At 52.0% G+C, this 20,825-nt stretch overlaps 1 protein-coding gene and 1 pseudogene across 1 annotated transcript in view; one reads left to right on the forward strand and one right to left on the reverse strand.

Annotated features, from left to right (window-relative positions):
- Window positions 1–17,062, reverse strand: part of Taf4 (TATA-box binding protein associated factor 4) — an 81,331-nt gene extending 64,269 nt beyond the window's left edge. Inside the window, exon 1 of the mRNA XM_012951428.2 lies at window positions 15,862–17,062. Coding sequence (XP_012806882.2) covers window positions 15,862–17,062 — 1,201 coding nt within the window. The remainder of the gene's footprint in view (window positions 1–15,861) is intronic.
- On the forward strand, window positions 9,807–9,898 carry LOC123463164 (annotated as a pseudogene).
- Window positions 17,063–20,825: the final 3,763 nt, after the last annotated feature.

The following is a 20,825-nucleotide window of genomic DNA, read 5'->3' on the forward strand; positions in this document are numbered from 1 at the left end:
CTACTTGGAAAGAGTAGGTGCACAGCTGAATGGCAGTGGGAGTGGGGAAACAAAGAATGTAACAGGATGGAAATACAATCAAATTACAGTATACTTATGAATTAAAGTTCTCAATAAAAAAAAGTTTTTAAAACCTCTCCTTTATGGCTTAGTTAAGGTGCTTGTCTGACATAAGGACCCAGGTTTGATTCCCCAGTACCCATGTAAAGCCAGATGCGTAAGGTCGCACACACATCTGCAGTTTGTTTTCAGGGGCTGGAGGCCCTGGTGCCTCCATATTCATGTTCACATTCTCTCTCTCTCTAATAAATTTTAAAATAAAATATATTGTTAAAAAACAATCAAGGGGGCTGGAGAGATGGCTCAGCGGTTAAGTGCTTGCCTGTGAAGCCTCAGGACCTCGGTTCGAGGCTCAATTCCCCAGGACCCACGTTAGCCAGATGCACAAGGGGGCACACACGTCTGGAGTTTGTTTGCAGTGGCTGGAAGCCCTGGTGTGCCCTTTCTCTCTCCCTCTTCTATCTGCCTCTTTCTCTCTCTCTCTCTTTCTCTCTCTGTCACTCTCAAATAAATTAATAAAAATAACAAAAAAAATTTAAAAAAAAACAATCAAGGAAGCTGCCCTTTGACATTTAACATTTGCCCATTCCCAACATCAGTGACCAGCTTTCCAACATTCCTTCTGAAGCAGCCTGGGCAGGCCTTGCATCCAGGGCTGGCCTATTCCAGCTTCCCTCACCTCTATGCCTGAGGCCAAAGGTCAGCCCTATGTGTCCTCTGGCTCCAACCTGCCAAGGAAGGGCCATACCTCCCTCACATATTGCTGTACCAGGTGTGGTGGTTTGATTAAGGTGTCCTCCATAAACTTAGGTGTTCTGAATGTTAGGTTCCCAACTGATGGAGATTTGGGAATTAACACCTCCTAGAGGGAGTATATTGCTGGAGGTGGGCTTATGGGTGTTATAGCCAGTTTCCAAATGCCAGTGTTTGGCACACTCTCCTGTTGCTATTGTCCACCTTATGTTGGCCAGAGGGTGAAGTCCACCCTCTGTTCATGCCATCATTTTCTCCTGCCATCGTGGAGCTTCCCCCTCAAGCCTATAAGCCAAAATAAACCTCTTTTTCCCATAAGCTACTCTTGGTTGGGTGATTTCTACCAGCAATGCGAACCTGACTACAACAGTAGTGGTACTGGGGAGTGGGATTGCTGCTAGATACCTGACTGTGTGGCTTTGGCCTTTTGGAGCTGATTTTCAAGAGAAATGTGGAAGGATTTGAAACCTTGGCCTAAGAGATGCCCTACAGTGCTGTAAGTATAGTTTGATGGACTATTCTGGTCAGAGCTGCAAGACCTGAATGCACTAAGAGCTATGGACTGTGAGGTTTGGCTTATGAGGGTGAGAAAGAGCTTTGCCTGGACTGGGCTACCAGTTTGTGCGAGGCTTGCTGTTATGCCCGTGTCCTGAGAAGTTGTACAGGGTTGCTTTGTGTAGAAATAAACTGGTATGAGCGGAGGGATATGGCACAGAAAAAAAAGAATCTTTGGGTGAACTGCTGCCCATTCAGCTGCAATTGAGAGATTACAACCTTTGAGATTGGGCCAGGTGACCTGCACTGGGCAACAGGAAGAATGTAGACTCTTTGGAAGTGGCCTGAGTACTCAAGAAGTGTTCTGTTCTTCAAAGTTTGCTTTATTCCCCCCTGGATTAACAAATTGGCACCCTACCTGGTATTGTGGAGTATAAGAAATGCAGGAAATAGCTACAGATGATCGGACTTCTGCGTGAGAAGGAAAAACCTCAGTAGCAGAGGCCAGTAAGTTAAAAAGGAGATATAAAAGGAAGAGAAAGGGAGGAGGGTACTTAATAGGTTAGTATTGTATATATGTAAGTAGAATGATTGAGAGGGGGCGGGGATATGATGGAGAATGGAATTTCAAAGGGGAAAGTGGGGGGGGGTATTACCATGGGATTTTTATAATCATGGAAAAATGTTAATAAAAATTGAGAGAAAAAAAAAAAGAAATGCAGGAAAGACAGGGTCATTGAGTTTGCAACACGGTCTTGTGTTTTGGGAATGGCCATGGGCAGTGTGAAGCAGGTTTGCTGGATGCCTGCATGGAGACCCCATGGGACCGTGAGGATGAACCATGGCTTACAGTGGAGACCCAGTAGAGATGCCGGAACCACGAAATGGCTGCTATCTAAGGAAAGCTGCCGGCCCTGATGAAGTTTTCCAGGACTGAGAGTAGCCTAGCTGGAGGGGCGGAATTGGAATGCCAGAGACTTATTGCTAGTTAGAATTAATCAGACTTGGAGATTTGTCACTGACTAGGATTGTTGGACTTGAAGCTACAGAGTTTGATGTTTGCCCTGGTTGTTTTAAATCATGTATTGGCTGAATGTTTCTTTGCTATGCCCAATGCATCTTCTTCAGTGTGCATGTTTATTTTGTGCCATCATGGGTTTTTTGAGGTTATTTTTTGGTATTAGGGCTCAGTTAAAAGAACTTGGGCTATGGGGATGTATGATCATCATTGGAAATGATAAAAGCTATGGGGACTTTTAAAGTTAGATGGATGCATTGCATTTTACATTATGTATGGTTATAAAGTTTACCAGGGTTGAATGTGGTGGTTTGATTCAGGTGTCCCTCATAAACTTAGGAGTTCTGAAATCTAGGTTCCCAGCTGATGGAGATTTGGTAATTAATGCCTCCTAGAGGAAGTGTATTGTTGGGGGCGGGCTTATGAGTGTTATAGCCAGTTTCCAAAGGCCAGTGTTTGGCACACTCTCCTGTTGCTATTGTTGGCCAAGGGGTGATGTCCACCCTCTGTTCATGCCATCGTTTTCCCCTGCCATTATGGAGCTTCCCCTCGAGTCTGTGAGCCAAAATAAACCTCTTTTTCCCAGAAGCTGCTCTTGGTTGGGTGATTTCTACCAGCAATGCGAACCTGACTGCCACACCAGGTTTCCCCGTGTTTCTGCCCACCTGCCCTACCTACCTCCCCACCTCCATACCAAAACCAGTTTCCACAGGCCTTCCCCGCTCCTCCCCAACCAGGTGAATGAGCAATCATGGTTTCAGGTGCCGAGTCCCCACCTGGACGCACCTGGGTATTGCTAGACAGCCCAAACCGCACACCTCGGTCACATTCTCCAGTCTCACAGACAAGCTAAAACGAACTGCCTGTTCTCAGAAGGGCTGCACTGCTGGACAGCGACAACTTGGTACTGTAGAAGGCTGGGCAGCCACACTCCCTGCCCATCCCGCTCCTACTTGTGAAGGGCTAGGGTACTTAAAACAGCAAATAACACAAACTCACGTAACAGAAGAGAAACCACAGAACCGTGGAGACAAAGGCCAGTGATTGCCACCAACACAGAAAACCACTGGCAATAGGTAGACCAGCAGCCAAAGTCCCCAGAGAACACCAGAAAGGTCCGAGCTAAGACAGAGCACCCATGCCTAGGATTAAACAAGAGGCGGTGGACACACACAGAAGGCATGGAGGGCAGAGGGCAGCGGCCACAGCTGGGGTGGAAACTACAATGTCGTTGGTCAGCGGGACAGCAACTCAGTCCTTCTGGCTCTGCTATAGGCAAGTGCTAGTGAAAGTGTGGAAATGGCCACATCAATGACAGGAGGAGTGACAAGCTTCAGGTGACTCAGGCCTGTGCACTGAGATCCAAGAGCACATGCCCGCCCCTGCAGCTTCCCACGCCAACTAATGTCCTCCAGGATGCAGGCCACTGACCTGCAAACAGGCCACACCTCCTCCCAGAGCCGCCCTGACTCAAGCCCAGGGAATTCCAGTCACTGCAAGCCCTGCACTGAATGCTGGGTGCCAGAGCGTGTGGGTGCTCCCGCTCAGCTGACCAGGCCACAGCAGAAGCCAGCACTGAAGACAGTGGGGTGGGCTCCCCTGATCTGCTTCCCCACAGGGCGTCCTTCCCAAGCCCAGCGACACTCAGATCCAGTGGCAATGAAAGAAACCCCAAGCTTCACAGAGGCCAAGCAGACATGAACGTCAAGTACGAATCCCAAGGGGTAGATGACCCACGAGGTAGAAGGGAAGACAAAGCCCAAAGCTGACAAAAGGCCAGGCTGACCTCTGAGCTCACTCCAGAATCAGTGAAGAACTCAAGAGGTGTGCAGGATAGGAAGAGCCTGAGGCGGGCAGCAGCTGAGGGCTGGCCAACAGTAAGGAGGGAGGGCATAGAAGAGACACAGGGACCACTGACTACTACTGAAAAGGGTGGTGCACAATCACCTCCGGTGTCCACATTGGAGCTGGCAGAGGCAGCTTTAGTCACAGAGCAAAGGAAATGCTCTAGTGCCAGCCACCAGGGACGAGGCTAGTTAGACCTACAGCAGCTTCAGGTCTCTTTAAGAAAACTTCAGTAAGCCGATCAAGTGTGTGATCCTCATCCCCCACCTCCCTGGAAGCTGCCACCTCCTTCTAGAGATGCCTCTGAGCTTCTGCACACATCACAGAAATGCAGTCATGACCTTCAGTAGTCACAATAGGGCCACCAATCAACACAAACATCAGGGCATTGCTTTTTTTTTTTTTCCCTTTTAAGCAGGGCTGGGGACTGAACCCAGAGCATCACATATGGTAGACAAGGGTTCTACCGCTCAGCTATAGTCCCAGTCCCCTTTTACTTTTTATTTTGAGTTTGAGGCCACTCTGAGACTACATAGTGAATTCCAGGTTAGCCTGGGCTAGAGAGAGACCCTATCTCGGGGGGGGGGGGAGTGGAGAATGACTGAGAAAGGCGCCTAACATCAATTTATGGCCTACACACACACACACACACACACACACACACACACCTGCATGCACCACATACACAGGTAACACATGTGCACACTACACACACATACACATGCCACAAAGAAAAGGACCCAGGCTCGATTCCCCAGGACCCACGTTAGCCAGATGCACAAGGGGGCACACACGCCTGGAGTTCATCTGCAATGGCCAGAGGCCCTGGCGTGCCTATTCTCTGTGTCAAATAAAAAAAATGTTTTAAAGAAAAGAAAAAGAGAGGGGTAATCCTTTCTCAGTATGGTCTTCCCAGCCTGGGAGCCCTGCCTGAAAGCAGGACCAGTCAATGATAGGTGATAGCACCATCCATGCCAGGATTCTGGGGACAGCCAGGTTGGAAGCTAGGGCTCTGGAAGCAGAGCAGCTTCTCTCCATGGTGCTGAGACAACACTGTACCCAGCCAAGCCTCAAGTCTCCACAGGAGCTTAGTCTAGCCTAAAAGCACCCCAAGGATGGAAGAGCTCTGGCAGCAGGCCCTTGGCCAGTGCCCTGTCAGGGGTTCACAAACTTTTTGGGCGCAGAGTCCCATGTTACAGGAGTTGGGAGTAGAGTGAAAGCCCCATTCCAGAGCCAACCAGAGCCCCCTGCACCAGAGATAGGCCAGGGCACACCTGGAGCCACAAGGGTAATGAACTCCAGCATACCAGTACCTTCCCAGGTCATCCTAGGAACCAAGTTCCCTCACTGCTAAGCACATGGGTAAGTGGTACCAAAGTGACTCCACCCACAATGCAACTGATGAAAGGCGTATTTTGAGAAATTTCAATGAGGAAGAGCTGCCTAGATCCCATGTTAGGAAATTGTAAATACAAACCCCATTCTCCACTCCTTACACAGCGGTGTTCCCCAAACACTACACACCAGCAGTCATCTCTCACTCCTCACACAAGGCCCAAGGTAAGGTAGATCTAAAGTTACCGCTGAATTAATGCTTGACTGACCGACTCCTAGTTATTCCCTCTTGTCTGCTTGGTCACATCTGGAGCCTGGTCCCTATTCCCTCCCCCTCCCCCTCTTCTAAACAGCTTCACGAACCATTTACCAGACTCTCCCAGCTGGAACAAGAATGAGCTGCATTTCTTCTGGGTAGACCTAAGGACTGTGGAAAGCCTCTGCCATTACCTGCTGCCCTTCCAGCTGTAATGCAGCCTTAATCAGGCAGCCCAGAGACCCAAAGTAGAACTCAAGGAACTCAAGCCAGAGGAACCTTGTAAAATAAAAGTCCACAGAGCCCAGGTCCTGTTGGCCCAGACAGAGCAGCAGGCAACTGGAAATGGGCACACACACCTACCCTGAGTCTGGACCAAATGGGCTTCCCCATTATCCCCTGACAGAGTGAGGAATAACTGAGGCACCTCACCTCATGAGCTCCCTCTGGAAACCTGCCCCTGCACAGCTGGGGTATCAAGTACACAAGCAGACACTAAGGGAAACCATATCAGGCCCACAGGGCTGCAGGCACCTCAAAGCTGCAAGCCTCCTTGAAGTGGCCACAGTACCCCGGCACGACATTCTCCTGCACTTACCACCTTCTTGGAGGGGGATCTCCTAGATCCAGAGAGGCTAGAATGAAGGTTCACAATCAGCATGAAGTAAGGCACTGAGACAAGAAATGCCCACCTACAGCATCACTGTAAGAGCCTGAACCTAGGATGAAACCACACCTGTCCCAACAACTCAGGGACCCAACACAGTGGCTATGGCAACCCCAATCTGCTGACTCTGCCTGTTGACCATGACCCCAGCCTTAACGCACCTCCACAGCCCACCTAACAGCAGCCAGCATCTTCGTTGCAGAGCATACCTAGGAGACCCCTGCTTTCAACCCAAACCCTAAATGCCATCATAAGCCCCAATTCCCACATGCTCATTGACCCCTTCCTGGGCTTCTCATACAAGGCCCCCTTAACCAACCCTCAGTCTAAAATACTATGTCCCCTGCCCTGCCCAGTCTCCAGCACCTCTTCACCTCTGCATTGCACACTTGTCACAAAGTGACCTCAAAACCCAATCTTGGGCTTAGTAGTAAAGGCACTTTCCTGCAAAGCCAAAGGGTCATGGTTCAATTTCCCAGGACCCATGTAAGCCAGATGCACAAGGTGGTACATGCATCTGGAGTTTGCTTGCAATGGCTAGAGGCCCTGGCATGCCCATTCTCTTCCTCCCTTCCCCCCTCCCTCCCTCCCTCCCTCTCTCCCTCCCTCTTTCTCTCCCTCTTTCTCTCTCTCTCTCTCCCCCCTCCCTCCCTCACCCTCCAATAAATAAAAATATTTAAAAAAAAAAAAACCTCAATCTCCATTGCATCCTGGGCAAGAGCGACAACCTACCTCAAAAAAAATCTGATTCTATCACCACCCAGCTTAAACCTTCAACAGCTCCCAGTGAGGGAAAATTCAAGCTCTCAGACCAGGCAAGTAAGTTCAACTCACCTCCTACCACCCTACTGGCCACATCGGACCGGCCTTCCTGATGGCCTGAGAGCCCCGCCCTGCCGAGTCCTCCCACTGGACAGACTTCACACAGCCAAGCCCTTCTCACTGGGGCTCCCCAGGAAGGCCCTCCCTGCTCAGCAGTCTCCGTAGACCACAAGAACCCATCATAACCAGAGATACTTGCTGAGGGTCTTTCAACTACCTGGGCCCCACAAGGGCCACCCCAGGAGAGCGGGGCCTGGTATCCAGACCCTACAGCAGGACGCATACCATCCACCTCAGCCTGCTCACTGGCCAGCCTGCGCTTGTTCACCACACCAACCCTCCAACCTACACGCTGACAAGGCCTGCTCCCGCTGAGCCAGAGCTGCGCCTCAAATAAGATCCAACATTCTTCTGTGTAATGTCACTGACCCCCAGAAGTCATGTTTTGGCAATGGTTAAAAGTATGAAGTTGCCTAGCCTGTACAGAAACCATGTCAAAAGTTTGACAATGTTCAATCATCAGACACACAGTTGGGTGATATCCAGGGAGGGGTGCATTTACAACTGACAGGTAAGAAGACTTGAGTGCAGAACCTGCACAGGCTGAGATGCCTGGCAATAAGCAGAGCCTCCGAGGTCACCAGGGAAAGGACACAAAACAATGCAAGTGACACTCCGCAGGACCAGGAGGAAGGTCAAACGCTGTAAACAGGAGGAGGACAGAAGCGCACCTGCATGCGAGAAGACTGAAGCAGCCGGCCCTCACCGGAAAGTCTGGGCAAGGAAGGCGGTGAGGGATTTCAGCTTCTTCCGTTTTCTTAATGTCCAAACTTTCTACAGTGACTACAAACTCATGTCATAATCAGAAAAAGCAAAAATTTAGAAGTCATTTTCAAATAACTGATAATTTTATAGCAATGTCATATTAAAAAAAAAGTCAACCAGAAAGCCAAGGGCCACATGTTCTCTCTCATATGTGGATCCTAGCTACAGATGACTGGGCTTCTGCGTGAGAATGAAAATACTTAGTAGCAGAGGCCAGTAAGTTAAAAAGGAGACATAAAGGGTAGAGAAAGGAAGGGAGGAGGATACTTAATAGGTTGATATTGTATATATGTAATTACAATGATTGTAATGGGGAGGTAATATGATGGAGGATGGAATTTCAAATGGGAAAGTGTGGGGGTGGGGAGGGAGGGAATTACCATGTGATATATTTTATAATCATGGAAAATGTTAATAAAAATTAAAATAAAATACAATAAAATGTTATGGCATATCGTCCCTAAGATGAAATATGTTCCAACCAAAAAATAAAAAAAATTAAAAAAAGTCAAGGAGGGAGGGAATTACCATGGGATATATTTTATAATCATGGAAAATGTTAATAAAAATTTTAAAATAAAAATAAATAAATAAATATAAATAAAAATAAAAAAAAGTCAAGGAATCCCAGCATGGTGGCACACTCCTTTAATCCCAGAACATAAGAGGACTGTTATGAGTTCAAGGCTATTCAACTACATGCTGAATTCCAGGTCAGCACAGGATAGAGCAAGACCCTAGCTCAGGGGAAAAAAGAAAAGTCAAGGGATGGAGAGATGGCTCAGCAGTTAAGGCACTTGCCTACAAAGCCTAACAACCCGGGTCTGATTCCCCAGTACCCACATAAAGCCAGATGTACAAAATGGTACATGCATCTGGAGTTTGTTTGCTATGGCTAGAGGCCCTGGCACATCCATTCTCATTCTTTCTCTCTGTCACTCTCTCTCTTCTCTATTTGCAAATAAATAAATAACTTTTAAACCATCAAAGTATGGTGGTACACACATCTATAATCCCACTTGAAAGGCTCAGGCAGGACTGCAAGCTCCAGGACAGCTAAAACTAAAGTGGTTGGTAGAGGGGGAGTGGGGCGATGGCTCAGTGGGTAAAGTGCTTACCACACAAGCATGAGAACCTAAAGTGGATCCCCCCACACCACACACGTAAAATGCCAGCGGAATCCCAGCATTAAGGAGCAGCAAAAGGGAGATTGTCAGCTGGTCTAGAGGACTCAGTAAATTCTAGATTCATAAAAGACCTTGTCTCAAAGAATAAGGCGGACAGCATCTGAGGAAGACCCCTGATATCTATCTCTGTCCTTCACATACACATATGTGCACTTGCACGCACACACACACACACACACACACACACACAAAATCAGCCAGAAATGCTTTCCCTCCCCTCAAGTATGTGTCCTAACCTTATGGAGCCAGTATTCTACAACAGCATCATGAGGCTCAAGCTTTTTAGCCAGAGCTGCCTGCCCGCACAGCCTGCATATATGAATTATAGGAACAGCCATGAAGACAGGGCTCCAGTTACAAACTCAAAAGAGTGTTCGCTTTGGCAGCACATATACTAAAATTGGAATGAAGCCGAGCATGGTGGTGCACGCATTTTAATCCCAGCACTTGGAGGATCGCCGAGAGTTCGAGGCCACCCTGAGACTACAGAGTGAATTCCAGGTCAGCCTGAGCTAGAGTGAGACCCTGCCTCCAAACACAAAAAAAAAAAAAAAAAAGAACAATACAGTGATTAGTGATTACCATGGCCCCTGCACAAGGATGACATGCAAATTCATGAAGCATTCTATATATTTTATGGCAATAAAATGGAACTTTCAATAATAAAAAAAAAAAGAACTAAAAGACACAAACACCACTTAAAACTTCTCCTGGGCCACTGCCCATGTACCTGAGCACAGCTGAAACTAGGAAAAGGCTCATTCTCCCTCCTTCGCCCACTGTGAAACAGGCCACCAGCCAAGGACAGCTGCCTCTTCACCTGCCGGCCCCCCCCTTTCCAAACTCTGTCACCAGATCAAGAGGACCCCAACCTGCACCCCTGCATGTGCTCTAAACTGCACCCCCAGTCTCTGCCCCTATGGGTGATCTAAGCAGCATTCCCCCTGGGAGGAGAGTTTGAGTCCTGCCCATCCATTCAGCACCCACTTAGACCTCAAACCCATAAAGGATTCCTTCAGAGACAGAGCCCTCTCACTGCCTAAGCCTCTTTCTAAAGCCTGAATGTCCAGTCTGGGTGTCATGGGAACTAGGAGCCCCCAGCCTCCAGGGTACACACTCACAGAAGCAATGCCCCGAAGACTCAAAATCACCAGCACCATCCCACTTGCCCGTATGCCCTTTGCAAGTTTAGGGCCAAATGAGCCAGCATGCACCTTCCCTGGGCCATGCTCTTGCATCATCTCACTCAGATGAAGAGACAGAGAATGTCCTGACAGATACCCAGAAGGCAAACCAAAGCCCCACTCGGCTTCACAGACCCACAGAGCTACAAAGGTCCAAGCTCAGAGGCCCTCCAAGGACATCCAGAGGACAAGCATGGCACAGGCAGCAGGGAGGCGACCAGCTTCCCAGTCCTGTGCTCAGCAGAGGCTGAGGTGCACCAACCTGCTGGGCCACAAACAAGTGAAACTTTCACAACTGGGGCAGGCAATCTAATAGTATACAATTTTATCCCTCTGTGAAGTTTTTGAAGGTTAAATTTCCTTGATGCAAATGCTCAGAAGTATAACACTGTGATGGCCCTGCCCTGGGAATATAAAGCTCCTAAGTCTCACACACAACTCTGCAGTACCTGATCCACCTTGAAGAGCAACACAGCCACCCAAGTTCTGAAAGCTGCCCAGCCCTGTGCGTGTGCACTCACGAGGACCTGCCTGCCACACACACGGGCAACCCCAGTTCCAGCTGTGGCAGAAAAGCCGGGAAGCTGCCAGCTGCACAGCACCCACAAGTCCTACAGCAAATCCTCCCTACTCCTGGTTTTTTAAGTTAATTTAGCTGTTTTATTACTAGCAAAGGCCTGATTAAAAGGCTGCTAATTGCAGTGTACAAGTTCAGCAGGTGAAAACCCTCAACAGCAACTGCTTCCCAGGTCAAGAGACAGAGGCTCCAACATACTACCCTGGGAAGACACCAACATTGTTTCTGAGAACTCTACAACCACCCCAAACCTCAGGCAAGTTTCTCTGCGGAGCCAAAATCTCTGCTTCAAGAGTCAACTCACATGTAACCAGCTATTTTTAAGAGCCGTCTCCAAATTTATCACTGAAATGAAGGAAAGTGTACATTTAAACACCAAGATAGGCTTTGGGAGTATGGAAGGAACCACCCTGACTTCACCTTGACTTCCAAGATGTCCACGTAGGATCACTGTCCCACTGAGCCAGTCCATTTTCAAGACCGGCTGAACGAGGTCAGTGCCATTCTGATCTAATGGCACCTCTGGGACAACTGTGTGGAAGTTTAAGGGGCAACTGCCCCCAATAAAATCAGTTCCAACAACCCCTAAGTCAGAAGCCCCTTTTGCTATGCAGCCCCAGCACACAGCACTCTGCCTGTTAAGTGGCAGATACAAGGACTTGGAGAAGAAGCCAAGCAGGATGGTGTACACCTGTCATTCCAGCACTTGAGGAGTGAGGAGAAGCTCAGTTCAAGGCCAATCTCAGCTACAGAGCGAGTCCCAAGCAACAAACTAAGACACTGCCTTCATGAGAAGGAGAAACAGGAGCCTCAGAAATGGACTCTTCTCAAGCTCAGAACCTCTTCCATGACCACAGAGTACACACCAAGACATGACAGAATAACAGACACTCCTCTCCCAAGGAGTGTCCACAGACTTCTCTCGTGCTTCTGAAGCTCAAGACCCCTTCAGATGACAGTCATCCATCCCAACCCTATCACCACAGGCTCTGAATCTCTCAATGATGGTGGTGACTGCTTCAAAGCAGTGAAGCCCCCACCATGCAAGGAGTCACCTCAGAGGACCTGAGGGCACCCTCCCACCCCACAGTACTGCAGGGAAATGAACACTGGAACTGCCTCATGTTCTACACTAAGCAGAGTGACCCTGTGCTGTCCTTTACACTTCCAGTAAATTTCTGCTTGTTTCTTCATACGTCCCTGCTGCCCTAGGTCTACAGCCAGCCCCCTACCCAGTTCCTCTTGGCAAGCACTCCATGGGCAGGCAGGGGACTATTTGTGCAACTTTACACTAAACAAAGCAGCCTTGCCCCCAAACTTGTTGTCCACCCTGGAGATGGATTTTCGCTTGAACAAAACTGTCCTTAAAAGACTTTCCTTGGCTGGAGAGATGGCTTAGCAGTTAAACGCTTGCCTGTGAAACCTAAGGACCTCAGTTCAAGGCTCGATTCCCCAGGACCCACATAAGCCAGATGCACAAGGGGACACATATGTCTGGAGTTCGTTCGCAGTGGCTAGAGGCCCTGATGCACCCATTCTCACTCTACCTATCTGCCGCTTTCTCTCTGTGTCTCTCCGTGTCAAATAAATAAATAAAAATATTTTTTAAAAAGACTTTTCTACTTCTTTACGTTAAGTGCCATTCTGATCATTATGCTTGAGGCAGCAAAAATGTCACAAAACCTCACATGAAGGAACAGGAGGCACAACTTGACCACGGTGCACACAGCACATCCTGATAGAATCTGGAGCTCTTCGTCACCCACCTTTACCACTAGGCAAACGGAGGCTCTATGAGCAACAGGCCTCGAGTAAGAAAAGCTTAACTTCCAAGAATGCTTCTTGTGTCAAAGCCCCCAGCCCGGCACCCTCCTGGCAGATGTCAATCAGCCCACCAGCTCAACCAGGCAGGGTCGGCGTGGGCAACAAGCCCTTCTCCACCATCCAAGAACGCACCCCAGGTGGGAACCAGTGCAGGACATCTGTCCTTACCCACAGAACAACCTGTGAACTTCATCGTGGAAGCAGTATGCAGATGCTCTATGGGCCACATCACCTGGCCAAGGACAAAGAAATGGCTTCTGTCCTGGAATGACAGAGCTCTAGCAAACCCTAGACCAACAGGAAAGTTAAACTGCACTTGGAAGCAGACTGACAGAGACATGCGAAGGTCAATTTGCCACTCCAAAAGATAGCCTGCAGAGGCGCATCCTGCCCAGCCGCACCCTCCACAAAGGCCTTTCAAACCACTGAAGCACATGTAATTCTGGGGTCCTATCATACTCGCCCCTTCTTTGCACTGAAATCATAATAGGGCTCTCCTTTATGACCATCCTGAAGCGCACACAACCAGCCGGCACTGTTCAGAGGAGGTGCTCTCACTCAGGACAAGTGTGGAGGCTAATAATCCTCACTGTGGAGAAAACTCAGACTCTGGCCTTGAAATGAGAAGTTTACAACCACAATAACAGAAGTGTCTCCATAAAACCCTACTGACAAAAAATGCTTGGACTGAGTTTGCAAAACCCAAGCTCCCAGTGAGCTGTGAGGGTGAAACTCGGCCTCAACAGAGCTCAGGACCACCATGACCTCCACCAAAAAGGGCACTGGGAGGGGCTCAACCCCTTTCACACTCTGCACTCAACTGCCAATGGTCTCACTCTACTTCACACCTAAGTGTAGTTTGGAAACCTGCCCTCCCCTAAACCTCATTCCCAGCAATGCTGTGACTGGCCAAGCAAGAGTTTTGTTAGACCATCCACCTTTGCTCTGTACATTGTATTATGAAAGAAGTCAATGAAGTTGGGCCTTTAATCACAGCACTTGGGAGGCCAAAGGAGGCGGATCGGATTGCCTGAGTTCAAGACCACCCTGAGACTTCATAGTGAATTCCAGGTCACCCTGGCTGGAGTGAGACCCTACCTCTAAAAACCAAAATAAAAAAGCCAATGAAGAAGGAACATCAGCCGGAAGTTACCAGTCTCTGATTAGCTACAGAACAAAACTAGAACGTGTAACTATCATTGTGGCTCTCAGATGGAACTTTTGGCTGTGACAACAGGTGGTATTTTAACCCCAACACTTGCTTAACTTTGGCTGTTATTAACCAACGTGACTTATCAGAAGGGCAGTGGAGGCAGAAGCAGGAGATAGATGGTTGTGAGCCTTGTCTTTTCTAGAAAGCATGTGGTCACTCTGAAGCTGCAGGATACAAACCACCCACCTACCTGTCTGCTGTCACTCTGCTTTTGCACACATGAGGACTGACCCAGAGATGCACACCTAGTGTTCTGGGAGTTATCTTCTGCTCAAACACATCAACCCTGAAACTGACCCATAACCAGGCAGAGCAAAGACAGCTCAAGACAGAGAGGGCAGCAAATCGTCTTCCTTTTCTCAGGGAGAGAGATGAATATTACCCGGATGGCGCTCAGAGCAAAGGCCAAGCCCACATCACTACAGTTAAGACATGCCAGCTTGTGTGAAAAAAGGGTGGTGTGGGGAACATCCTTGCCATGAAAGAGGCCTGGAAGGACACTCTATGTGCAGGCGCAAACCACCCTAGCTTCTCACAACAGGCCACAACCATGAATTGCCTAAGTAAACCATAAACACCAACCACACTTTCTACCTAAAGGTCAGAACACACATAATGAGTGCAAAAGAAGCTTCAATCAAACACAAACAACCCTGCAAACTTCGCAGCACCTCCAGCTGTGTGGCAAGGGACACCTCTGCAGCTCCTGGATGCATGTCACATCCCCTCCTAAGAGCACGACACCCCCCCACACACACACACCCGCAGTGAATGAAGCAGATCCCTTGGACCTTTGACAGCCTGCCTGACCCCCACAGGCTTCGACAGGAAGCTCTCCCGTTCCTGAGGTGCTGCAGCTCTTTTGAGTTAACAGGAAGGACCAGTGGCAGCATGCGGTCCAGGTCTCCACTACCACCACCGCTACGGAGACAGCAACACAGCTACTACTGCTTCGAGCCAGACGTTAAGACATAAGACGAGAGCATGGCCCGGAGTTCTGCACTCCAGTCTAAGGTAAGTGGGAGCACTCCTCCGCAGAAGACGCCCAAACAAAAGCAGCCTGGGCCAACAGCCACGCACCAAACTGGAAGCCTGGGAAATCACAGGGCCAAAGGGCAAAGCAGTGGCACAAGGCAGAAGGGGTGAGGAAGGGAGGCTTCTACACCCAAGCAGCCACCTCACCCACATCACCATGACTTCCTGCACCCCAGGCCCCTCCTTGACCTCCACGGATGGCAACAACAAAACCACCCACAATTCCCTTAGACACCAACGTGGAGGGAAACCAGTCCGGGCTCCAGAGCATGCAGTCAGCATCTCAGCCAGCAAAGCCTGCAAGGGGGAGGGGTTCACCCAGCCTTGACCTCACCTGCAGGAGGGGGAGGGCTCCCTGGCACACACACCACGGCAGCCCAGGGTAATAAGCTAGGCAGCAGGGTTTCGCGAGGACACTGAGCACCAGGAGGGGGAAGCCCTGCATAAACTTCAGCAAGGGAGAACCCCAGAACAGGCATGCCCCCACACTCCAGCAGTCCAGCGTCTCCCTAAGGAACCCGGGCCGAGCAACTCCCAAGCACCGGCAGGCTGCAAGCCCCAAAGCGAGGGTACCACCACGACTGGCTCCCGGGTCACCCAGGTCAGGCCGGCCCGCACCTGGGCACAGGCCGCCCTAAGGCAGGCCGCAGCCACCGGCCCAGGCACGGCCCCAGATCTCAGCCCAGAACTTCCTGAAACGGCGGCGGCGGCGGCGGCAGCCGCCGCTCCGCCCGTCCCGGACTCCCGCCGTGCGCGTCCACTCACCTGGGGGCAGCTGGAAGTTCTGGATGTTGGTCGGGTTCTGCGGCGGCTGCGGTAGGCGAGGGGCCAGCACGGTGGGCGTCAGGGTGGCCCGGATCCCGCTGGTGGTGGCTGTGGGCGTCCTGGGCAGGGTGGGGGTCACCGCGCTCGCCGCGCCTTTGGGCAGCCCCGCGGGAGTCCCGGGCGCTGGAGGAGGGACCCCGGCGGGGCCCGGCAGCGTCCCCGGCATGGCGGGCCCGAGCAGCACCCCCGTCGCCGCGCTGGCAGGCGCCGCCGTCTTGGGCGGCTCGGCCTTGGCCCCCTGCGCGACCGCGCCGGGCCCCGCGGCGCCCCCGGAGGCCGGGGCGGGGATGGGGGCGGCCCCGGCCCCGTTCTGCGCGGCGGCGGCGGCGGCGGCGGCGGCGGGCGCGGCGGGCGGCGCGGGCGCGGCGGGGTGCCCGGGCGGCCGGGCCGGAGCGGCGGGCGCAGGGGGCGCGGGCGGCGGGGGCGCGGCGGGCGCGGGCGCGGCGGGCGGCGAGGGCGCGGCGGGCGCGGGCGCGGGGGCCGCCTGGATGACGGAGCCGGCGGCGGGCGGCGGCGCGGGCCCGTTGTTGACCGGGCTGACAGCAGGTGCGGCGTGCGGCGCGGTGGGCGGCGCGGCGCTCCCATTCAAAGTTTGCGCGGCGCCGGGGCCGGGCGGGCCGGGCTTGGTGGCGCCGGGGCCGGGGCCGGCGGGCGGGGCGGCGGCGGCAGGCTCGGGCCCGGCGGCGGCGGCGGCGGCGTGGACGACTGCGGCGGCGGTGGCGGCGGCCGGGCAGGGCCCTGCGCTGGCCTCGGGCGGCGGCCTCAGCTTGGCGGGCGCCGGCGCGGGCCCTGCGGGGACAAGCGGGCGGCGAGGTGAGCCGGGGCCCGGGCGCCGCGGCCCCCCGCCCGCCGGCCGCGCTCTACCTGCGGGGGGCGGCTCCGGCGCCGCTGCGGGCGCGCCCTCGGCGGGGGCGGCCGGCCCTGCGCCCGCGGCTCCGGCCGGGCTGCCGCTCACAACATGGTTCCCGAGCGCGCCGGCGGCCGCGGCCCGCAGCTCGGGCGTGCGCGGCGCGAGGTGGTGGTGGTGGGCCGCGCTGGCCGCCAGCTGCGACTCGAGCGAGCCCACCAGGTCGCTCACCACTTTCTCGTCCACCTCGCTGTTGAAGAAGACCTCGTCCAGCAGATCCGAGCCCGCCGCCATCTTTCCTCCTCGCCGCCGCCGCCGCCGCCGCTCGGCCGAGCGCGCCTGGGCAGGAGGAGGAGGTTCCAGCGGGGCGCGGGGCGGGCGGGCGGGAGGGGGGGGGAGGGGGCGGTGCGCGGGGCGGGCGGGGGCGCGGCGCCGAGGGCGGGGGAGGGGCGGCGCACTGCGCAGGCGCAGAGGCGCGCGCCGCCCCCGCCCGCTCTCCGGCGGCCTGCGATTGGCTGCGGCCCGCGCTTAAAAGGTGCGGCCAATGGCTGCGAGCGCCAGAGGCCGGGGCGCGGGCGGGCGTAAGGGTGTCGGTGGACGGCTCGGGCGAGGGGCGGCTGCGCTTCCGGGACGGTCGCGGCGCTGCGGGCCCGCGGGGCCCGAGGTTGACCGCCGAGCTGCCGCGGGGTCTCGCCCTTTGTCTCCGCCGTTCCAAAATGGCTGCGGCCGGCAGTGCGGACGGTGCCCGGGCGCGAGGCCGCAGGTCCCCAGGCGGGACCCGCGGACACGGAGCGGGATCCGGGCGGGAAGAGGCGCTCGGGGCGGCGGGCAGCGCGCAGGCCCCGGCGTGCCCAGGACGCCGCTTGCCGACGGTCAGTTCCCCGGACTTAGAGCCGTGGGTGCCCGCACCAAGCAAGTTCCAGGAGCCAGGCTGGACATCCGGAAGCAGTTTTGATCTTCACGTTCTTTTTTTTTTTTCTGTGGGGCGGGGAGGTAATAAATTAAATTGTGTTTGCACGCACCTTTCCTATAGTGTTCTAACATGTCATCCCTCTCTGCGTGTTATTTTCCTAACCAGAGGTCGTGTTACTGGACGTTACTAGTGATTTTATTCTCTGCTGTTTGTTGAGAATAACTAAAACGATTTATAGAAAGTAGAGCCCCTTATCTGGGGCCTCGCCGTAACAGATCTCAGGAGGGCCGTCCCTGCTGAGAGACATACCATAGTAAACACAGACCCTGAACAGTGGGTGAGGTGGTTGAAATAGTATGAAAAAAATTTTCGACTGCCTTAAAAGGGATTCTTCCCTCTCAGGACAGTATAACCGAGCCTGTTGTGCTGATCTTGTGGGAGCTTGCTATTGATTATTGATGACTGAACCCCACCACCAGTCTGTTTCAAACAGTAGCATTAAGCAGTGTACAGTGGAGTTCAGGAAAATCCTGGAACAAACGCCCTCAGGGCATGAAAGTCAATGAAAAGAGGAAGTATGGGTGCTGCAAGCAGGCCCGTGGGTGCCCTGCCCCACTCAAAGGGGCACCAGAGCTCAGTATTGGCATGGCTTGGGCTTTCCAACACAATGAAGTTGTAAGTAAAACCTAAGAGTTTTGATGTGGTTCCAGTGAAGATCAAACTCCAGGCCTAAAGCATGCTAGGTCGGTACTGTACCGCTCACTGACCTGCACTCCATCCCCAAATCTTGGATTCCCCCCCACACCCCGTTTTTCGAGGTAGGGTCTCAAACTAGCCCAACCTGACCTGGAATTCACTATGGAGTCTCAGGGTGGCCCCAAAGTCACAGCGATCCTTCTGCCTCTCAAGTGCTGGGATTAAGGCATGTGCCACCACGCACGGTTTAAATCTTGGAATTTTTTAAATGTTGGCAACTGGTGAGATTTCAAACTGGGTCAGACCATCAGCAGGCTACTGCCACCAGTCAGTCCCCTGAGTGTTTTATATCATAGGGAACCACAGGTTTTTAGCAGTCTGCACTTCAAAAACCTTAGATGAGCAGGGCATGATGGCAGATGCCTTTGATCCCAGCACTCTGGAGGCAGAGAGGTAGGAGAATCGCTGAGTTTGAGACCAGCCTAGAACTACAGTGAGATCCAGGTCAGCCAGGATCTGGGGGCGGGGCTTAGATAGGAGTCAGGCAGAAGGCGGGATACCAGAGACTGCTCCCCACCCCTAGCCCCCGAGCCCAAAGGCCTGTGTGAAACTGGTGACTCACGTGCTCGCATCCCCACACTGCTGCCACACTCCCAAGACCTTTGAGTGAGGCTCAGCACTGCATCTTCCAGAGTGGTGACTTGTCACCCTCCCAAGGCCCACCATGAACCCTCTGACTAGAGAGTGGTGCCAAGCTTCAGCAGGATGGGCTCAGCCTCCTCCTGTATTTTTGCAACTGCTGATACCACCCCCAGGCTCTTGGTGTCACTTCAGTTACAAATAGGGAGGTAAGGGTCTGTGCCCACCCATAACAGCGTCTCAGACAGGAGGGTCCTTTGCACCAAAAGAACTTGGGGAGGGGGAAGGGTCAGCCCTTAAGCCTGCAGAGTACTGAGTGAAGAAGCCACGTGGCTCCTCCCCTCCTAATGTACTTGCAAGGGGCAGAGGACACTATGAGCTTCTTAACCTTTGTTACCCTGAAGACTCTGGGACAGTTTTTCTTTAAATATCTCTGTGTTTTTTAAGTGCTGCCACACACATTATGACAAGTAATTTAATCCTACCATTCTGGGGGCAGAGGTAGGGGGATAGCTGTGAGTTCGAGGCCATCCTGAGACTACATAATGAATTCCAGGTCAGCCCAGGCTAGAGTGAGGCCTTACCTAGAAAAAAAAAAAAAGAAAAGAAAAAAGCAGATTTGAAAACTAGCATAAATAGAGAAAAGAAGGAATTAAGGCAAGTGTAAATTATAAAACTTCTAAGACTGAAACAGCTCATAATTACACTGTCAATGAGGGGCTGTGGGCAGAAAGGCAGCTTTCCAGGCCAGCAGTGTTTGGGCCTTTTAAATTTATTAAGCAGCATATTGTCTTGTTCAATAGAAGTAGACACATTCAGTTAAATATAAGAATAAATGGGCTAGTCGGGTATGCACGCCTTTAATCCCATCACTCAGGAGGCAGAGGGAGGAGGATCGCCATGAGTTCAAGGCCGCCCTAAGACTACATAGTGAATTTCAGGTCAGCCTGGGCTAGGAGTGAAACCCTACCTCAGAAGAAAAAACTATATATATATAAAATAAATGGGCTGGAGGAATAGCTCAGCTATTGAGGTACCTGCCTACAAAACCTTACAAGCTGGGTTCTATTCCTCAGTACCCATGTACAACCAGATACAAAAAGTGGCACATGCATCTGGAGTTCATTTGCAGCAGTTGGATGCCCTGGCACATCCAATCTGTCTGTGTCACTTCTATCTCTCTCTATTTGCAAGAATTTTTTCCAAAGCTCTTGGTCCCCCACCAGAACTAGATGGTAAGACCATATTGCTAAAGATTCCCCAGGCTTTGACTACAAGATCACTGAGAAATCAAACACTACCTAGCACTACTTCACAAGACCCTCATAATTGGAGGAAAAGATGATGACATCAAAATAAAAGAGTAATTGAGAGAAGGAGGGTATTTGATAGAGTGGATTTGTGAAGGGGGGACAGAAGGAAATGATCATGATTTATTGTCTATAATTTTGGAAGTTGTCAGTAAAAAAAAGTTTTAAAAATACTTTTTTTAATATTTTTTTGTCATTTTTATTTCTTTATTTGAGAGTAACAGAGAGAGAGAGGGAGAGAAAGAGACAGATAGAGAGGGAATAGGTGTGCCAGGACCTCCAGCCACTGCAAACGAACTCCAGACGCGTGCGCCCCCTTGTGCATCTGGCTAACATGGGTCCTGGGGAATCGAGCCTCGAACTGGGGTCCTTTAGACTTCACAGGCAAGCGCTTAACCGCTAAGCCATCTCTCCAGCCCTTAAAATACTTTTTTAAAAAGTCACCACTTGGCGCACGGCTTTAATCAGCACTCAGGAGGCAGAGGTAGGAGGATCACCG

The sequence above is a fragment of the Jaculus jaculus genome, chromosome 8, assembly GCF_020740685.1.
Source record: "Jaculus jaculus isolate mJacJac1 chromosome 8, mJacJac1.mat.Y.cur, whole genome shotgun sequence".
Lineage (NCBI taxonomy): Eukaryota > Metazoa > Chordata > Mammalia > Rodentia > Dipodidae > Jaculus > Jaculus jaculus.